Source organism: Populus alba, chromosome 6, assembly GCF_005239225.2.
Source record: "Populus alba chromosome 6, ASM523922v2, whole genome shotgun sequence".
NCBI classification, from domain to species: domain Eukaryota; kingdom Viridiplantae; phylum Streptophyta; class Magnoliopsida; order Malpighiales; family Salicaceae; genus Populus; species Populus alba.
In genome coordinates, this window is record NC_133289.1 from 12,335,673 (window position 1) to 12,354,362 (window position 18,690).

General features: G+C 30.5%; 2 protein-coding genes across 2 annotated transcripts; both read right to left on the reverse strand.

Moving 5' to 3' along the window:
• Window positions 1-5,834: 5,834 nt before the first annotated feature.
• On the reverse strand, window positions 5,835-6,754 carry LOC118048070 (auxin-binding protein ABP20). Its single transcript, XM_035057601.2, has one exon. The coding sequence runs from the start codon at window positions 6,700-6,702 to the stop codon at window positions 6,070-6,072; it is 633 nt and encodes a 210-aa protein (XP_034913492.1). The 5' UTR covers window positions 6,703-6,754; the 3' UTR covers window positions 5,835-6,069.
• A 4,413-nt stretch (window positions 6,755-11,167) lies between these two features.
• LOC118048069 (12-oxophytodienoate reductase 3) lies at window positions 11,168-17,041 on the reverse strand. Its single transcript, XM_035057600.2, has 5 exons — window positions 16,821-17,041; window positions 16,491-16,631; window positions 13,734-13,864; window positions 12,597-12,779; window positions 11,168-11,990 (listed from the first exon to the last, which is right to left on the reverse strand). Exons 1-5 carry the CDS (start codon window positions 16,892-16,894, stop codon window positions 11,329-11,331), a joined length of 1,191 nt encoding a protein of 396 aa, XP_034913491.1. The 5' UTR covers window positions 16,895-17,041; the 3' UTR covers window positions 11,168-11,328.
• Window positions 17,042-18,690: the final 1,649 nt, after the last annotated feature.

Consider the following 18,690-nt stretch of genomic DNA (forward strand, 5'->3'; position numbering starts at 1 on the left):
CTAAGGGAATTTGACCACTTGAGCAATTCAGCCATAGGAGAGTAGATTGAGAGGATGAATTTTAGAATAATTTGGATAGAGATTTGGGTAGTATTAAAACGAAGATTTTGGTCTTTTAAGGAAAAATCAATTCGAAAGCTTATTTGAAGTGGAAAAAAAATGAAGTTGATTTTTTAATGTCATCATTACTTTGAGGTAAATAAAATAAAACTTCATGTTATTAAGTTTATTGATTATGCTATTATTTGGTAGAATTAACTTGTTTTAGGAAAGAGGAATAAAAAGAGACCCATACATCTAAAGTGGATCCCTAAATGGTCCTCTTTTCCTTTCATTTCATGGATCCCAAGATGATTTATTTTCCTTTAATTAAGATTGGTTCCTGATGATCATTCCTTTCATTATCATATGAATCCCAAGATGATCCCTTCTTATTTGTGTGGACCTCGAGCTAGTCTTTTCATTTAATTGGTTTAAATTGTTTCAAAGTCGGGTCACCTCTTAATTAACCAAGATTTCAAAAATCCCCCAACAAAGTCTTTTAGATTTTAGTCATTTTTCAAATGTTTTTCACAAACACCGGCTTTTCTTTATAAGCTTAGTACACAAATTTTTATACAAGACTTTGTACCGTAAATATTATAAAGAGATGATAACTGTCATTACCAAATTTGACCCCCTTTTTCAAAATATTCTTCCAAAATCCAAAAAGAGCAAGAGATTTATAAAATATGTTTTCAATGCATTTCAACCATTCACTTGTTTTTTTATATAATTTCTAATTATTTTTTCTTATTGATATCTTTTCAAAAAATCAAATTCAAATAAATATATCACCCGTTCTAAATTATTTGTGGAAGAAACATTGTACAAGTTTTCTTTTAAGTCTTTTTTTTTTTTTGTAAAAATCCAAATAAATTTTTTTTTCTATATTGTATATGGGTTTAGTCTATCTCTTCTTATATCTTAATTCAAAAATAAACTTTATATAAGAGCCATAAAAATAATAAAAAAGAGATGTATGTTACAATACACGTTTAAAAAGGAGTTAGCAAAGAATAACAAGAATTTTGAAAAAATAGATTAAGAAGTTTAAAGTATCTCAAAACTCAAGAAGATTATAACAAAATAGATATTACTAGGTGTGGACCTGAGCTACACCGCAGAGCCATACTGTTTTTTTAATGTAAAATGATGTTTAGGTGTTACGAATGCATTTTAAAAAGGGAAGAAAAACTAGACTCAACTCGGTCAAATAAGTTGGCTCTATTTTAATTAGATGATAACAAAATAGACAATAACTGCAGATGGACCAAATATTTTAAAAACATGATCGTGATAACCTGGAAAAAAACTTACTTTTTAAAAAGGAGACAAATAATATGGCTTAATTTCTAACTTGATAAATACAAAAGTATGAAATGGGTAAAAAAAGACCTAAAAAAAATTATCATGGTCAACTTAAGTTAGTATGACTAACCTGTAACCCAATAATTAAGGATGAGAAAACTTGGGTTATTCCGCCAAACCTGTGACCCAAATCATGAGATCGAAGTAACTCGATAGAAAAACAATCGCAAAGCCTATTTCTTAAAAATAAAAAAAATATCAGCCTGCGTTAACTTTTCAAACATATAACTTGGGTCAATAGACTCGAAACATCCCATCTGAAAAAACTATGAAACCCAATTTTCAATCAATCAAATATTGAAAAATTAAATTGAAAAGGGTAATTTCAATTATGAAAAGGATTCAAAACAAATAAAAACAACAAATAAAACAATGAGGATCAAAACTAAAATACAAAATAAATTTTATATTTGATTGAAGAGTGAAATTGAAAAGAAGAATCAATTTAGCAAAAGGACCCAAAGAAATATATCAAAAGAATGAGAATCAAGATTAACATAAAAATAAAAATAAATTCTTGATTAAAGAGAAATAACTTTAACAAAAGAGAAAAAAATTTAAAAGAATGATGACCAAATTGATAACAATAATATACTATAAATTTGGATTGAAGAATAAAATTGAAAACAAATAAAACTTTTACAAAATAACCAATAAAAAAATACAAATAAAAATAATAAAGTCCTAAAAACAAATAAATTGGAAAGAATGATGAAATTGAAAACAAATAATTTTTTTACAAAAAAGCTAAAAACAAAAATTAGAAGTCAAAAAAATAGGACTTGAATTGAAATACCAACAATAAAAAAAAACCTAGCATTTTTAGGGGAGGATAGAGAAAAGAAAGGGGAGCCTTACAGGCAACAAATCGCCTATAAGAGGGATTTTGGTTGCTAGGATACAACAACACTTTCAATGGCATAAAAAAGGAGGGATTTTGGTTGCTAGGACACACCACATGCTTATTTAGTTGTTATTTTAGTCAATTTAATTTTTTTATTCCAAGAGTATTAAAATACAAAAAAACTTATTTGTCCCCAATCAATTTGATAATAATTAATAGATATTGTGAAAAGATCTAATTGCTTCCAACAGCTGATTTTAAGTTTTTCAATGGCTAGGGCAAAACCATAAAAATATTGTTCTAGTGAACAACATTTTCACTCACATGCTACAATAAAAATTCCTTCTATTTTAGCTTTTTTAATTCGAGAGACCAAGAGAGAGGAGCATGGTATTAAGTAGTTGATAATCTTTGGATGTTGATCATTGGTCTTTTTAAAATCTTCGTGTGCGCAATAAAATTGTTTAATTACCTTTGAAAGCAAAAGATATTATTTAACTTTGGTCTAGAGTTTTTTTTTTATATATATATATATATATTTCACTTTTATAGCATAATGAAATGACTTTAATTACATTTAAAATCGGAATTTCCGTACGTGCTTTTTTTTTTTTTTTTTTTTTTGTGATTATCATTTGTTCTTTGGGGAAATTCTATATTTTAACAAATATGATAAGAAAAAAAAATTGTTGGCACATGAATAAAATGCGTTAATGAGTAAGCCGTTTACAGTGGAAAAAAACTATATTCCTTTGTATTTTTCGATTACTCATGGCGAGGCCTACTTCCATGGAAAGCGCGAGTGATGTAATTCCATCCAGTTTGGTGCTGGTTTGCTTTCTTCTTTTTTCTTTCTTCAATTTCCATCTAAAATTTCACAGCATCCTTTTAGTTTGTTTTTTCTTCAGATTTGTTCCTTTTTGTTCAATTGATATTTTTTTTATTTGAATAAATTTATAGATTTAAAATATGTTTTTAATTTTATCCACCTTTAATTTTTTAATCTGTCAAATTTGATCCTTATTCTTTTGATTTTTTTTTATTAATATTTTTTTATTTGAATTATTTTATAGAATTAAGATTAGTTTTCAATTTCATCATATTTTAATTTTTTTTTAATCTATCAAATCTAATTCCTATTATTTTGATTGTTATTTATACGATTTAATGAGTTATGAATTTTAGAGATTACCCAAGTTTAGAAGATTCTCCTGGTTCATTTTTTCCCCCTCCTTTTAAGTTAATATTTTTTCAATTTTATCTTTTAGCATTTAATTTAATTAGAGATTATGCTCTATTTTTTTATTTGCTTTCTATAGGATTTTTCACTAATTTTAAAAATGACCCGAGTTATCTAAGCTCTTTTTATGTCTCTTTGTTAATTTGTTTTTTTTTAAAAAAAAAAAAAATGTAAGCATGTTATGCTCGCTACATGATATTTTTGTTTGCTTAAAATATAGCTATTTTTGGATTTTTTAAAAAAAAAATTGAATGTTTTTTTTTTTATATATTTTTGCCTTTGATATTTGGTTGATTAGAATTGAACACCTTATTTTGTTTCGATTGGGGTTTCATAAGATTATTACAGTCTTATATTCTGAATCGCGAGTTTTATGGATCAACCATTATCACTTAAAAAACACCATTATCATTTAAGTATTTTTTTTTTTTACATTAATTTGTTTTTAACCCAATATGTGAGCCGACCCATAATATAGCATAAATCATATCTAGAGATAAATTGTATACTTTTAAATCGTTTATCACCTTCATGCTTCCAGCCTAGGCTTCGATAGTTTGGATTTGACCCTGTTTATTTTTGCGTTTCAAAAGCGTTTTTGAAAAAAATTTAATTTTTTTTTTTTTTGTTTTAAATTAATATTTTTTTAATATTTTTAAATCATTTTGATGAGCTGATTTTAAAAAATAAAAAAAAATTATTTTAATATATTTTTCAATAAAAAAAACTTTGAAAAGCAACCGCAGTTACATTCCACACAATGATTATCACTATATTATCACCCCAATAATTCATTTAATTTAATTTGATGATATCAGAATTTTATTCGATTTAATAAAGATCAAATTAAATATAAATAATATTTGACCTAGATTATTGGCTCACCCCATTTATTTTATTTTATTTTTTACTTTTTGGTGATAAGAGTAAAATGAGATGGATCGAATTCCCATTTTAATCCACCACTTAATTCTTCTTACTAAGCTTTATCCAATTGGGGCTGGTCCAAAAACTTCTGGACCGATACATTACTCCAAAGCCCACACGTTAGCCCAAGCCCAAAAGTTCAATTTCAATCTTCAACCTTTGCAAGAGTGGAGTAATTGTTGTTACGTTTTAATTGTTTTTCTAAATTATTTTTTTATTCTAAATAAATATTAAATTAACTTTTTAGATTTTTTTGTGATGTATAGATATAAAAATTAAAAATAAATTATAATAAAAACATTATATTTATAAATTTTTAATTAAAGAAATACTTTTAAAAAATATCAAAAAATATATATTGCATTACAAAACTCACTAATTTTACCTTCATTATATACTTCCTTAATGCTCAGTGCTCTCCACTCTGTATTGGGAATCCATGAACATGATAGAAGATGGTTAAAATCTTAATTTGAGGGCTTAACTTTCATAGAACACTGTCCTGTTTTTGTTGAGCTTTTCGGATATATTTAAAAATGATAATAATTATTTTTTAAAATATTTTTTGTTTAAAAATATATTAAAATACTATGTATTTTTTTTTAAAAAAATTAATTTTAATATCAATACATCAAAACAATAAATAAAAAATAATATTCAAATTTTAACCCAAAAAAAAAGTCAAACCGCCTAACAAAACATACCCTGTCTGTTGTTTGCTCATAGTGCAATCTAGGCCTATAAATTAAAGCCTCAAAATCAATTAAAGATTAGAAAAGGGCGCTTGTAGCTTGTAGTGGATATTTAATTAATACATGAGGCCGAGCTTAAGGGTCCATTTGATGGTAAGAGTATCACGGTATTGATGATATATAGCTTGTAGTTTATGTGTTGCAGGTTTAGTAAACAGATTATTGTTTGTAGGTGGTGATGGTGATAGAACATAGTTTTGGCTCATACCATGCACCGTCGCCCTCAAAAAGTTTCGACCATACATTCACCAAGTTGTTGATGAGGTTATCACAATTAACTATAACCAAGTTTCAATCAAGATTTCTGAAATGGAACATTTGTGAGATTCATTCAAGTATACCATATATGCAATTGGCCAATGTTGAGCGGTTTAGGAGGAGGAGGAGGAGGAGGAGGAGGAGGAGGATTCACCCTAACTTTCAGATCACTGGCCGTAAAGGAAACCATAGCTCACTGTCTAGAAAGAAGCACACTTTATCTGAAAAGCTGACCCCTCCCCATTGATTTCTTTACTTCATATATAGCTTCTGCGTGGGTTACGTTCTCCTATTCATATTACTGCTCTATATATTTCGGGATAGCCTGAACTTTTTCAAATCATAAAGATGATAAAAGCATGCAGTAATTTATTCATCTAGCGTAGTTTGAAAACGAGACAAATAAGGAAGGCAAGTTTGTCGAATTTTCCAGTTTAATTATTAGAGTACAATTGAACATGGAGAATCAAGTACAAAAAACACTAAAACGGACTAGGAGAATCTCGTCATAGAGACCCTTTCATGGAAAAGCAAATTAGAAGAGAGCAACAGCTAGCATGAACGAGGAAGCACATCTATCTAGTTCGATGTTTAAATAATTCGTCTTCTTAATTGGAAGAGAGAGCTCGACCCAGTGCTTAACCAGTGCCTCCAAGAACACCCTTAAGTTTCTTAACCTGAGCGTCATCGAGGAATGTTGTCATCTCTATAATTTCAGAAGGCAAATCGTTTGCAAAGAGAGCAAAGTCTAGAATCTGGAGACCTGGTCTTTCACTACTGAAGCTAACAAATGCCAGTGCTGGAGTCCCACCTGCATTTATCTGGAAGTGCAGTAAACCTCGAGGGAAAACCATTATGTCTCCCTTCTTAAGAGACTTAAAGTAAACTTTATTGTCTGATGAGGAAATGAACCCAGCACAGATTGACCCAGAGATGACGACTAGAACCTCTGAACCTCCTGGGTGTGTGTGCATTGGAATAACTCCACCTACTGCCAAGTCCAAACGAGCCATGGAAATTCCAAGGCCATTTACACCTGCGAATTTGTCAGCAAATGCTGGTGTCACAGCGGCTTTGATGATGTTTGAGGTGTTTCCACCAGCACCTAGGCCGGAGAAAACAAAATCATTGACGGTTACCGCTGCAGGCTTCTTGCAAGCGAAGCCTGAAGGAGTGTCTGGACTTGCGAGGTCTGCAACGCAAAAGTCCTGCACGGCAGCATTTGAGGTTGAGGAGAGGAGAGAAAAGATGAGGAGGATAGGGAGAATCATCTTCTCAAGGAATGAAGGCTCTATTTTAGGGTACAAGCAGCTAGTTAAGACCTCGGATACAATTATATAGGAGAGAATGGTGTGAATTTTAATTTGGAGTTTCATTTTCAAGGGCATGCCCATTCAGGACTTCACGTGCATGGTTATGCTTGCTGTGCACGTACTGAAACGACAGATTTCTAGCTGTTGCGCATGTGATTTTGTGATAATAATCTTGGAGCAAGACAAGGATTCTCTTTTTGTTTGGATTCGGAACTGCAGGACCAGCACGAAAAAATCTTAGGGAATTCTGTTTTTGAAAATGATCATTTATTGTGTAATTAAATACATTTGAACATTTCTCAACTTCTTAGATTTTCTTTTTCTTTCTCTGAATATCAACTAATCCAACTACAGAAATAAGGTATCTTTTCTTGCTTTTACATATACATTGGTTTTAAGTTAATCTAGAAATTCCTTACAATTCAGCTGGCTGATCTGTAAGGTAGGATTAGTCAATAACTTCATTTAAAAACTCATGATCGATCCATCACTGGTGTTTGACATCGCCATCAATCATATATATATGTGTGTGTGTGAAATTAGTCCTCGTACTGTTCATTTCATTAAGGTGTCACGATCAAGCAGTTCCGATGAACAATGTTAAAGGCTTAAAAGATCAATGCATTGACGAAACATGAACAGGGAGATGCAAGTATTTGCCCCTCCTGAAGAATTAATGACACACCCAGTAATAAATTGTCTTTCGATTTCAAGAAGGACGAAATTCATCAAACTCTCAATCAGCAATCTAATCGCTCCTTATATCAACTGGATGGATGTTTGTGCATGTCAGTTACAAGCTTGTCACAGCAGAATTCAGTGTTTAGTACATCACGCCACAGAGTGGTTCCCAAGACTTGCGAGCATAAGAGAAATCAATGCCAGAAAACGGTACCGGAACAATGTGGTCCACGAGCACATGGGATGGGATGGGATGACAAATTAGAGCATAACAAGACATTTTGACAGCTAAAAGGAGTCTCTGCAAGTCTTATTTTCACTTTTTAAATGGTGTCCATACAAAGATGAATGGATATCAAGAATTCCCCATCTCCTACGGCGTCGGGAACCATGTACGTTCCGAATATACGATCCCTTTTGGATTTATAAGCCTCTTTCTTTGAAGCAACCATGCATGATATAGATGCTAACTGCTAATTAATCACAGGGTCATTTAACTAGTAATAGCACCATGGTCAAGTGCTTGCGACGCGCCTTGCTAAAAGCATAGAATTAATAGGCGAACTATAAATGGTGTCTAGAGTGAAAAACTAAGCTTCTATCAGACATAAGCAGCAGAAAGCTATATAACCCATTACAAATAAATCTTCTGTAAAAGAAAAAAAGGAGAAAAAACCTTGCACAGGAGACATTTTCTCTCTTCTTTTCTACATCAACATCCTGTTGTTAATAGACGATCACTTCTTCCACAGGAGTCAGGAGGTCCCTATCACTTTGCCAGCTATGCCAGGATTCGGGATCGATAGAGAATTGGCACTAGACGATCGGCAAAACGACACTCCAGCACCGAGGACAATGAATAGTCGTCCATCCTGTTGTTAACGCTAGCTATTGCCTGCTGGCTGCTGCTGTCATTATGGAGTAGGCCCTTTCTTCTATGACTAAAATGGCATTCAAAGCAATTGAAGTGAGAATATTCGGAACATAATTTATTTGTTATTTGACTTCATGATTTATTTTTTTTTTTATTTTTTATTTCAAAGTCAATGTAGTTTTAAAAGATATTTTAATTTCGGAGGCTAAAAACCCTTGAACCCACACACAAGAAAAAAAATCAACCCAAAAAAGCTAAAATTAGATTACAAGAAAGAACAAAACACAATGATTACTCGAGCCATTACACTGAAGTTATTGGATAAAAAAGACCTCAATCTTATGATTATAATGAATCATGAACTAGAAGTATATAAAAAAAAAACGTCACAAAGACAATTGATTTTTAATAAATCTAAAAAAAATTCAATGAAGAAACTAAAGTATGAACGGCCTTGCCACACATAAAATATTACTCTGAAAATCCAAATTTGAAAAAAAAAAACTAAATACAAGCTAAATAATAATCATATTTATAATAAGTAAAACATTTTAAACAAGGTTGGAGAAATAATAAAAGAATATTAATCTAAATAGGAAAAAAAAATCCTAAACCAACTTAGAAAATAATGTAAATCTTAAACAATAGCTTCTAGACCTTATCACAAAGCTTTCTAGATTTGTAACTTGTTAACCTAAACATCTAGAATCAACCCAATTAACTATTTTTTTGATCCTTTTAGTTTTAGACCTTGTAATAGATCCAATTGATATCTCTAATGGATTTTTTGGTAATACTTGCTAATTCATATCGAAACGGTGACTAGAGTTGGTAGTACTTACCATCAAAAGTAAATGAGCCACCTATCATTTTTGGGTAGCAATTGTAGCCTACTCTGATCATTACTAGTGACCTATTTTTAGTATCGTTATATTTGTATTGTCAAAATCTTTATTATGGTATTGAAGGTGTCTTAATCGAAGCTTTGCTATGCCTCCAAGTCTCTTTTTTTATTTCTTTATTTCTCTTTCATCTCCTCTCTTCTTATCATAATATGTGTGGCTCAATTCATAATTTGTTTAAAATATTATATTTCTAAATAACGATAAGTTTGAATTTCATGTTTTTCAGTTGCGGAATGTATAAATTATGTTATTTCACCAATTATTTTTCAAACTGTGTTATTTTACCTTTTAAAAAAGATCATAGAAAATACCAAAAAACAATATGGCACATTGTCCTCATCGCTGCCTCATTGGTGACGTACTTTCATGTGGCCATTTTGGCATGTGCTCAAATGGATCGGAGAGCTTGTGATCTTATCAATCCAGTACTAAAGGTTGTATATCTCACGAACAACCGGTAAGGGAATTTTTTAGCCTAGGAAGTTTGGCTTTCTCCTTACTCTAATAGGTTGGTGTTGTTATTCACCACTATGGAGGATGTTGGTATAAGAATTTGGTCGCCTTCGTGGTCCTTAATGTTGGATTGGAAGTGAATATGGTTACCACCAATGAGAGAAGAATTTGAACATGAGAGATAATAAAATCCATTATATTTTGAATTGTTTTGATGCATTGATCCAAAAAATCATTTTTAAATATAAAAAAACATTATTTTAATATATTTCGGTATAAAAAACATTTTAAAAAACAACCGCAATCAAACTCTCAAATAGACTTTATAGGTTATTCTTGGCTTTCTATTCTTAACTACGAGAAAGCATTGATCGAAGTTCAACAAGGAAAGCTAATTTTTCAAGTACAATATAAATAAATAATATTTAATATGCTTTGAGGCTACCCTTTGAAGCATGTCTCACTAGCTCTCATGTTATTCGTTCCAAGCAAGTCGTGATTAATGAATGCAATGAATACTTGAAATTTCTTCAACCATCCCTTAAAGCAAAGAAGCCAAAAGTTCAAGAAATTGAAGTTAACATTGAAAATATAAAATAATTCATTTATGAGATACCTAGGAAGGAAATTTAGAGCTTGTTTAGTAGTATTGTTGCTTTTCAAATAACTTTTTCGTGTCAAAATATATGTTAATAATGTTTTTTTATTTTTAAAAATTATTTTTGACATCAGTATATTAAAATGATTTGAAAACATTAAAAATATATTAATTTAAAATTAATAAAAAATAAAAATATTCAAAATTTTTTTTAAAAATATTTTTAAAACATAGAAACAAATAGATTTTAAGTTATTACCATCCTATCTGAGGAATGCGTAATTAAACGAATCTTTATCTCTTTCAAACATTATCTCATCTACTTGTAGTGCTTTGAAAGAAGAAAGGTTGTTTGGGATTTTGATGGAGCACAAAACGACATTGGATTATACTATAGGAAATATCAAGGGTGGTCGTTCATTTTTTTTTATGAGTAAAATTTTGCTGGAATCCAATGATGCAAGATGTTGTATGGCTTAAAGTTCTAAAATGATTGGATACCAGATGATATGAACTAAGCAAAAGTCTAGCTTATAGACTATAAACCTTCGCTTATTGGGAGGCAACCCAAAACTTCCAAATTATTTTATTTTGTTTTGTTTTTCTAAGATTTCTTGTACGTATAACTTGGATTATTATTATTATTATTATTTTGTATTACGTTTGTTGAAGTTAGGGGGTGCCTCCCGTGTATTTTAGCATGTAATTTCAGAAAATACATGTAGGGAGTTTCTCTATATCGTTCTCTTTTCTTTACTTTGAGAATAATGTTTGGTTTAAGGTTGGGGGTGAAGAAACTATTTGCATCTCCTCTCTTTATCTTGACAAAATTTAGCCATATTTGATGTTTTCATGCTTTCAAATGATTTAAGACTAGAATAATTTCATTATCTAATAATAGGTAGATAATCATAGTGGAAACTATAATCTTATTTGCATTAATTATAGTACTCGAAGCAATACACTTGATTTTGCATCAGCCAAACTCTCAAACAAGATAATTTATTCCAATAATCAACTTCAATGACAATCATAGACCTCAAATGCATACGTGGAATCACGAAAATTCCTATTTACAGGCGTGAGAGTGGTGCCTGTCCTCCATTTGCTTTGCTTAGGAAAGGGTAATCTGTGTACCCAACAACAGGATCCTGGCTGTAGAAAGTCTTCCTGATGTACTTATTCAGGGGTGCATCAAGCTTCAGTCTCAAAACCAAGTCTGGGTTTGAGATAAAGAGTCTGCCGTAGGATACCAAATCTGCATCACCTTCAGCTACAGCTTGTATTCCCAGCTCCCTAGTGAACCCACCACTGCACATGAGTGTGCCCTGATATGCCCTTCTCCAAGTCCTGATCATCTGGGCCTCTTCATCTTCGGTGCCAGGTCTGCCTGACTCTGTTTGGCCATAAGCTGTGTACCGTGGCTGAGTGACGTGGAGATAGGTGAGTTTTGAACCCACCTGTAGCTGCATTTTGTTAATTCTCTCAATCACTGAAAGGCCTAAGTTGAGTGGATCCGAGTCTGTGGCATCAAGGTGATCAATTGCAGGTGACATTCGGAAAGCTACTCGATCTGCACCGACAGCTGAGACTACTGCCTGAATCACCTGCATTAAGAATCGGCATCGGTTTTCCACTGATCCACCATACTCATCTGTTCTGTCATTGATCCCGTCCTTTAAAAATTGATCGATAAGGTAACCATGAGCCCCATGGATCTCAATTCCATCAAAACCTGCAGACCATATTTTCATTACGTGTTACTAATCATTGATAATAACGCATGGTAACCAGGTGAGCTCAAGAAGCACCTGTTTCAAGAGCTAAAGTAGCAGATGGTAAGCAGATTATCCAGTTAATTAAGAGCCATGAACTTGAATCAACAATACCAGCTAATTAAAAAGGCCAATCACTGTTGCAGTAAAGCCATCCGATTTCAGATTACACTATAGACGACTATAAATTCCACTCCATTGATGATTCCAACATCTCCCAGACAGACCTTCATTAAAACACTAGAAAGTTGCAAAGAGATCACACCAAAGTTTTTTATGCGCTTGATGAAACATGAGACAATCATTACTCATGAGCAACGGAACTTTTTCAATGAATATTTTATGTAGGATCCAAGAGGAGACATAATCATAGTCATGCCATGTTACTGCAAATGTAAATAATGATTAGAACTCCATCATAGAGAGGCAAGGAAAAAATTAGTAAAACATACTCCATTTCCTCTCAACATGTAATTATGCCCGTCTAAAAGGAAAAAATAAAATCATCATATATAGCTGCAGCTCCAAAGCCTTGAAATAAAATAAATAAATGTCATTACACTTACCTGCTCGAATGGCATTCAAGGCTGCCTGTCTATAATGCTCCACCACCTCTACTATTTCAGAGGTTTCCAAGGCTCGAGGTGCTGGGTATGTTCCATAGGTCCCATCTGGCATGAGAATTCTCCACCTGTTTGAGATGGCCTTGTTTGTTGATGAAATTGGTGCAGCCCCACCAGGTTGATAAACTGAGATATTGCACAAATTCAAAATACAATTCTTTCAGAAATTACACTTTGCATAATTAGTCAACTCGAATTTTTTTATAAAAAAAGAATTCACTCTTGTATGTAATCTAACTCAAACAATATATCAATTTCTTTTTCGAATCTCTTCCCTTCTCTCCATATCTATTTTGTTTCCATCAAAACCCTAAATTAGGAAAACTAAATCGAACAAATTCCTTCATAAGAATATGGGATAGCCAAAACCCTAAATCAAACCAATCTGCTTGATTTTGCAACATTTTTAAAATTTGAAATTTGAAACTAAAACCTTATATTGAACCACCTCTCTGCTAATCTTCTTTTATAATTTGAAGTTTGACCCAAGCATAAAATTGAAGATGGAGGGTTTGGGTCTGCATATTTAGGCTAGTTCATTGAACTTTTCTTTCCAAGCAGTATATATTATGCCTCTTCCTCCATAAATGGATACCACCCCAAAGTCTTCCATCAGATGGAGGAGGTAATTTTTAACTATATTTATTAAAATAAAATTGATTTCTTTGCTCTTAGCCATGTTGTGTATGAAAGAATGAAGGAGATCTACCCAGATTTTGTTGAAAAATCAGATGAACATGGCTTGATTTATACTAGAGATTTGGGTGAAGAAGATGATTGATCATCTCCAATTGGTTACAGTAGCGCAAAGGCTTTCGCTATCAAAATGTAAGTGGGGGAATGATTTGATTTATACTAGAGATTTTGTTGAAAAAAATTAGAAGAGCATGGCTTGATTTATACCTTTAAGATGTGAATCCAAGAAGCAGAACCACCTAACCACCTAGTAATGTTGGATAGTATGGTGGCTTTGAGTTCATAAGGAAAGATAACTCAGACTTCATTGAATGAGGGAATAAAATACAAAAATAAGTTAAATTACAAGGTTGATCTTGATAAAATACCGCTATGAAAGTTTACCTTGATGAGATGCACGGCCAACGTGCCACAGTTGACAGAAGATGATGCTCCCTTTGGCATGAACCGCATTCACTACTTTCCTCCATGCCTCCACTTGAGCATCTGAGTAAATCCCAGGCACATGAGGAAACCTGGTTCCACCCACCATCAAGACATCAAGATAATTCTATAAAGCACGCATGCCATGAACAATGCAATTTGAATACATGAAAAGGCATTTTCATCGGAGTTAAACATCAAGTAAAAATGACAAGAAAAAACCCTCAAGCAGACACATGGATCATTGGTGGGTGGGTGGGTCCGCCATCGGGTCCCACATTAAGATTCATAATTTTCTTGAGGTTTTTTTCTTAATATCAAGCTTTGTTGTGATCATTATGTCTATAATATTTTGCTAGAGATCAAAGTTGGTTGGTTATCACCCAATATTCATTAAAAAACAAAAGTAGACGAGGAAACAGAATCAAAAGCAAGAAAGTTGGGTGGTTATCATTCTTTTTATATATAATAAGACACCTTTGAGAATAAAAAGAAAATGTGTCAGCCCTAATTTCAAAAGTAATTTAGCCATTGTCATGATGGATGGAGAGCTTCATGGTGGCGAGCACCCCGGTATTCATTTTCTGCATCGAGCGTATTATTCCATGTGGAAAACTATGATAAAAAAATAAAAAAATAAAAAAGAGAGAGAAAAGGAGAAGCTTCAAACATGATAATAATAATAATAATAATAATAAAAAAAAAACTACAGGAGGGATATCACAACTAATTGCAATGGACTAAATATTAATTTAATGATGGGATAAAATGAGAAACTCTTCCCAGTCAAAACATAAGACATCAAGTTGATCAAGTTTAAGACCAATCCAAATACAAATTATCCTTAGTTTAATATTTATTTATATTTAATTAATGAATCTAAAATAAAGATAAAATTTATAAAACAAAAAAATATTTTGCAAAAAAAATTATAAAATTATTATAATTATGAGATTCTTATTCCATCAAAACATTGTTCTTAAATATTTGTGGTCAATATTCTATCAAGATTATATTAATTAAAGTTGTTGAGTCTGGTATATATTATATTTCTTTCTTTATGAAATGAAACAACTGCTCTCATTACTTGAAATGTTTTTGCGTTTTAAAAGTGTTTTTGAAAAAATTTAAATTTTTTTATTTTTTTATTAACTTCAAATTAATATGTTTTTAACGTTTTCAAATCATTTTGATGTGCTGATGTCAAAAATAATTTTTTTTTTATTATTGGCATGTATTTTGACACGAAAAGCTATTTGAAAAGCAACCGCAACCACATTGCCAAACAAGCTCTATATAGAGAGATCACCTATGTCTGTGGAAAGGTTCTTGTGATAGTTGTGTAAGTGATCCTTAGACTTAATATCACTAAGTTATTTTATATAAAAAGTATTATGATTTGATCCTAACAACACGTTATCTTAATCAAGGGTAACAAGCAGGCAGATATTAGATATAACATAAACTATATAAAGGTATTTGAGTAATTAAGAGAAGATTCATCACCCTAAGTGGATTAGAAAAAATGTTCCATCTATTCTAAATAATGAGTTTTGAAAAGAGTTTCAAAATCTTATTTAAAAAATCAATAACTATAATGTTAAAAACTAAAACGATTTAATAAAATAAACACACTTCATGCTATAATGTTTAAATTAAAACGTTCATAATGAAGGGATACTAATTACATCAAGAAACTAGTCAGTTAAGTTAAATTATTTATGACTTTTCTAATATTTAAAGAACTAGACATCTTACTTAATTTTTAAATATAAATCAATCAATTATTGAATTGATAATAAATTAAATTGTTTAATTTATTTAATTTTATTTTATTTAGGAATATGATTTGTATTTGGGCTAACTTATTATAGAACTTAATGAGTTACACATATAGAAAAATTAGTCAAAAATAAAAATGTGATAATTAATTAAGTAAACTTGATTGTAAATAAATTTTAGAAATTGAGTACTAGAATATAATTAATACAGTATATTACAATTGCAGACCTAAAAATAATCAAGTAAGGACTTGATGGAATAAATTTTTAAAATTAATCTAAAATAATATATGTGATATTATTTAAAGAGAAAATTAAAATTTTATTATTTATAGGATTTTTAGGTTTTATTATAAATAGAATGTTATGTATGTCATTTTTTAAAAAAGAGAAGTTGAGTGTCTATTTGGAATTGTGGTAGCGATGATGGTTCAAAGTGTTTATCGCTTAAAAATATATCAAAATAAATTTTTATTTATTTTTAAAAACATATTTTTGACATTAGCACATCAAAACAATATGAAAACATTAAAAAAAAATTAATTTTTTTAGGAACATGGTGCAAACCGTGTTCTAAACACACCCATGATTACTTAAAACACAAAAAAAAAAAAAAAAAAAAAAAAAAAAAAAAAGCTATCACTTTAAAATATAGTGATTGCTCAAAATAAAAAAAAAAAATATATATATATAGGGATAATTTTCAATAAACCCTAAGTAACTTTAATATCTTCAAACTTCCAAAAAGTTTTAAATTTAATATTTTTAAACTGCATGTAAGAATCTCAAGACAGCCGACACCACCAACCATAAACAAACAAAAACGAGGCCCCCCACAACCACCATCACAGCAACCCTCAATCCGATCATAGCATGTGCCACGGAGGTGCAAAAATGGAAAGGTCACCATCAATAGAAGAGAAGATGATGAAATTACCCGGGAGCAGTTGGAGAGATGATAGTGCCTTCGCTGATGAGAAACCCACCAGGAGTTGATCTCTGCGTGTAGTACTCCACCAGCGCATCCCCTGGTATCCCAAACAACGCCCTGCATCTTGTCATGGGCGCCAGCACCACCCTGTATCCATGGACAATTCCGTCACGTAATAACAAAAGTCAGATGACAAAAATGCCCTCCCGGATCTCTCTCTAGATTTTGAACGCCGGAAGGATTATATATTTATTTATTTATTTAATGTCTGAAATAGAAACTAACAACCGAATCAATCCGGCAGTAAGAACTTGAGAGAAAGTGGGATGAACAGACCTGTGAGAGAGGCTGAACTTGCCCATCTTGTAAGGAGAAAACAGAGAGGTTCCTTCGATTCTGTTCTCCGCCATTACTTTTCCTTGTTCTTTTTCAAGTTACAACACCGAATTGATCTGGCGCGATGAGTCAATTGGTCAAGCTGAAACAATAACCCAGACTACTGGACCAAGGATGGATATGAAAACGAGACACCACAAGAGTTAAAAGTGTTATAATAATATATAGTTATATAAGTGAATTTTTTTATATACTTATTTTATTGGATCCATAATGTATAGGGTAGGCATGTTGTCCAATCAGCTTTAAAACTGATTAAATTTAGAATTTTTATGTATACTCGTCTTCCGTCGTGGATTTGTAAAACAATAAATACATAAACTTTTCACGTGCTTTTTTTTTTTTATATAATAAAAATTTTAATTATAAATTAAAACTCATGTGCATGAATTTAATTAAACAAATAGAGAACTATTCATGTTAATAAATACAAAACTTGTCTATTCAAACTAAATCTAGTATAAAACTTAAATAAAACAAAACAACGAGGGATAAAATTGAAAAATTAAAAAAATTAAAAAAAAATAACTATAAAAAAAGCAAAATTCCTATTATTTTTTAAATCAAAATACACTTTAAATAAAATATACAGCATAATATTTAAAGTAGTGTTCATTTTTGGTATACTTCTTAAATAGTATTATGTGTTTTTTTATGGTAAAGTTAAATATTTCAATTGTTATATATCTAATATGCAAAAAAAAAAGATTTGTACATGAATTTTGAATAAAGATCAAATTCCTGTTTTTTATTTTTAAATATATTTTTGACATGGTTTTATCAAATTAATTAATTTTACCCTTTAATCATATTAGTGAATAAGAATAAAACATCTATTTTTTAATTTTTTTATATAAATTTTTCAAATATATTATTCTATAAATGAAAATGATTGATTCATATTTAATTGAAACTTTCACAATTATAATAAGTTTTGTTCTTAAATAAATGTTTCTCAATAAGAAAATATGTTTTCCAAAACAACAAGAAAAATAAGTGAATAAAAAAAAATAGGATTTGTATTAAATGTTTACACTTTTTTTTTTCAAATCATTTTAGTTTTTTCTAAGCATTTTTTCTTGTTATGTTATTAAAAAAATTACAAGAATTAAAAAGACAATTTTTATGAAAGAAATATTTATTTCCATAATCTCATTCATTGTTTTTCCTTTGATGGTCAATTTTTATGATTTTAAAATTAAAATTAAGATAGATTTCATAAACAAAGTTATTAAACATGAAAAGTCTCGAAATCACTAAAGGTGAATTAGGTGTTTAATTGAAATTTTGATATCTTAAAAGCTTAATCTTTTAACACTTCAAATTGTCAAAATAATTAAATATTTAATATGAGATTACACAAAATAAATAAGATAGAAATCAAGAGAGACATATCAAATTTATAGTGGTTTGGACAATTGCCTACTCTATTCCTTAAACTAATGCTCAAGCATTCACTCATGATCTTTTTGTAGGTGAGACCTTATTGATGCACTTTTTTTTCATGGGTTAAAGGGGTTTTTATCCAAACAAACACAATTTTGTAAAAGATTTAAGTATATAGCATAAGATTGAAAAATATTGGGGAAATAACACGCTTTCACATAGCTGCTAATGGGAATCGTAGTTTTATGAAACAACTACTAATGAAAATAATAATTGTATTTAACAAATACTAATGATAATAATGATTTATTAACACACAAACGCTAATGTGAATAACGATTGTGTTATAATATAACATGATTTTACCCTAAACCTAACCTTGAATTTAACATAAAACTAGCCTTAAACAACCCTAACTCAATCC

Coding starts and splice junctions, on each gene's coding strand:
- LOC118048070 (XM_035057601.2), bottom strand. CDS start 6,702: ATGATTCTCCCTATCCTCCTCATCTTTTCTCTCCTCTCCTCAACCTCA.
- LOC118048069 (XM_035057600.2), bottom strand. CDS start 16,894: ATGGCGGAGAACAGAATCGAAGGAACCTCTCTGTTTTCTCCTTACAAG. Junction 13,865..16,490: donor ATCTCTCCAACTGCTCCCGG/GTAATTTCATCA, acceptor GGGTGGAACCAG/GTTTCCTCATGTGCCTGGGA. Junction 12,780..13,733: donor TGGCCGTGCATCTCATCAAG/GTAAACTTTCAT, acceptor GCAATATCTCAG/TTTATCAACCTGGTGGGGCT.